Consider the following 2,144-nt stretch of genomic DNA (forward strand, 5'->3'; position numbering starts at 1 on the left):
TTGTAAGAAGCTGCAATTGTTTCATTTTCATGCAAACCTTACCTACTGTCTATATATTCGAAGTCGAATCTAAATAAACTTGATCAAAATATTATTTTCTAAAAATCATGTCATGTGTCATCCTCATATTATTTAATATTTGCTATGGTCATCTATCATATGATTCTGCTGACGGGTTGATGATCTTGTATAGAATTGAAACACCAACACATCGTCGTGACTTTTATTTTCACTCGCACTGTATGTTCATATACCGGTTGTTGACGGTAAAAACCAAAATTGATTACAAAATTGACTTAAACGGCCACTTCGTTTGAGATTGAGTAATACATGGCATTTTTAAACCAAGATCAGTGACTCTAGTCGGTATAAACTGACTTTATGTTGCTACATTTATCGCATTATTTAACTTTATCCAGTATGATACGAATTGAATGGTTAGGAGCGAAAATGGAATACAGAAAAGTTGAGCGGAAAAATGTCGATGATGAATGAGCGGAAAAGGGATAGCTGTATATAGTAAACTGTATAGTAAACTATAGTGAACTATATAGCTATTCCTTTTCATTTAATATTTTTCCGCTCAACTTTTCTGTATTACATTTTGGCTCCAAACCATTCAATTACGTATAAACTCAGCCAACCATATTGGCCCAGACATGTTGACAATGATCAGTTACAATTGTCTGGATTTAATTTAACAAAACCAAATTTGAGCTGGATTAATGTTTCACAAGCAACGATGTTGCCTTTGATTTCAAGTGAATTGCACATTTTCACTCTCAAGAATGATGCGTAATGAAGTGGAATGATTGTGTATTAATCTTCTAAATTGTTTCATAGTATCCAGTGATTTTTACCGGTTTTCGCCCAGATCCCTCATTATTTGGTATATATATTGCAAGCATATCGTGCAATTGTCATCAGTCTCCTTAGAACACTCACTGTATTCGCACTAGTACTGTGAAATTTCTTGTGAATTTGAACAAAAGATGAATTCGTTCTGCTTATTCGTTTTTGTTGCTTGTGTTTTGTTTGCTTCCGTTTCGGTACGATTCAAATTTGTTTATTAGTTATTTATTTTAGTTGAAAAAAATCGATAAACTAACAATTCGAATGTTTAATTTTATTCAAAGGCAAATGAAATCCTAGTTAGACAAATTCGATCGTGTCAAAAGCAATTCCCCAAAAGCGAATCGAGGACTCTTCCCGATTTTGATTTGGACCTATTGACCAAAGACGATAAATGTTACCTGAATTGTATAATGACGGTACAGAAAGTTGTAAGTATAATACTGTTCTGAACAAAAAATTCGAATTTTAACATATCACATGAACTTCTCGTACTGATATCAAAATTCAGATCTGGAATGGTGGTTTTAATGTTGATGCATTGGAGTTCACTGTCAATAATCCGAAGATTGCCGACAAATTTCGTAAACAATGTGGACCGATTCGACACACTGACAAATGTGAATATGCCGCCAGATTGCAAAAATGCATTGAAATTGTAATCAGGAAAACACCGACTTCACATTTCCCAACATTAGATTAAAATTAGCCATAAACATTACTTCATGCTCAGATCTGCAATCGATACCAAATAAAAAAGTGAACCATGTTTCAAAGTAAACTTAACTGCATTTTTTTCTTTTTAGTTCTAATCAAATTGTTAATTGAATCTATTCAATCTGACTTTTTTTTATGAATTGGCATAAATCAAATATTTCATTATCAATACACATTAATAGAACTTCAAAATTTCTACGTTGATATTCATGAAAATATAAAAATCTCAAATTACTAATCCTTTTTTAAATGAATAGTAGAATGACAACAAGATGATTTTCTCTTGAATTCCCCATAAAATATATTTTGGTGGCCCTTAAAAGGGCCGATTTATTTACGCTTTGTAAAAAATAAACTGTTTAGGCTTTTTTTGTCTCGGTCTTCTTTGGCAACAAGACTGCTTGAATGTTTGGCAATACACCACCTTGAGCGATTTTGACACCCGAAAGCAATTTGTTCAACTCTTCGTCGTTGCGGATGGCCAATTGCAAGTGACGAGGAATGATACGAGTCTTTTTGTTGTCACGGGCAGCGTTACCGGCCAATTCCAACACTTCGGCGGCCAAATATTCCAT

At 33.4% G+C, this 2,144-nt stretch overlaps 1 protein-coding gene across 1 annotated transcript; it reads left to right on the top strand.

The window, feature by feature from the left end:
- The first annotated feature begins 915 nt into the window (after positions 1-915).
- On the top strand, positions 916-1,650 carry LOC129571113 (uncharacterized). Its single transcript, XM_055450876.1, has 3 exons — positions 916-1,049; positions 1,137-1,283; positions 1,364-1,650. Exons 1-3 carry the CDS (start codon positions 993-995, stop codon positions 1,553-1,555), a joined length of 396 nt encoding a protein of 131 aa, XP_055306851.1. The 5' UTR covers positions 916-992; the 3' UTR covers positions 1,556-1,650.
- Positions 1,651-2,144: the final 494 nt, after the last annotated feature.

The sequence above is a fragment of the Sitodiplosis mosellana genome, unplaced genomic scaffold (assembly GCF_009176505.1).
Source record: "Sitodiplosis mosellana isolate CC-2019 unplaced genomic scaffold, AAFC_SMos_1.0 Smas_scaffold_1339, whole genome shotgun sequence".
Taxonomy (NCBI): domain Eukaryota; kingdom Metazoa; phylum Arthropoda; class Insecta; order Diptera; family Cecidomyiidae; genus Sitodiplosis; species Sitodiplosis mosellana.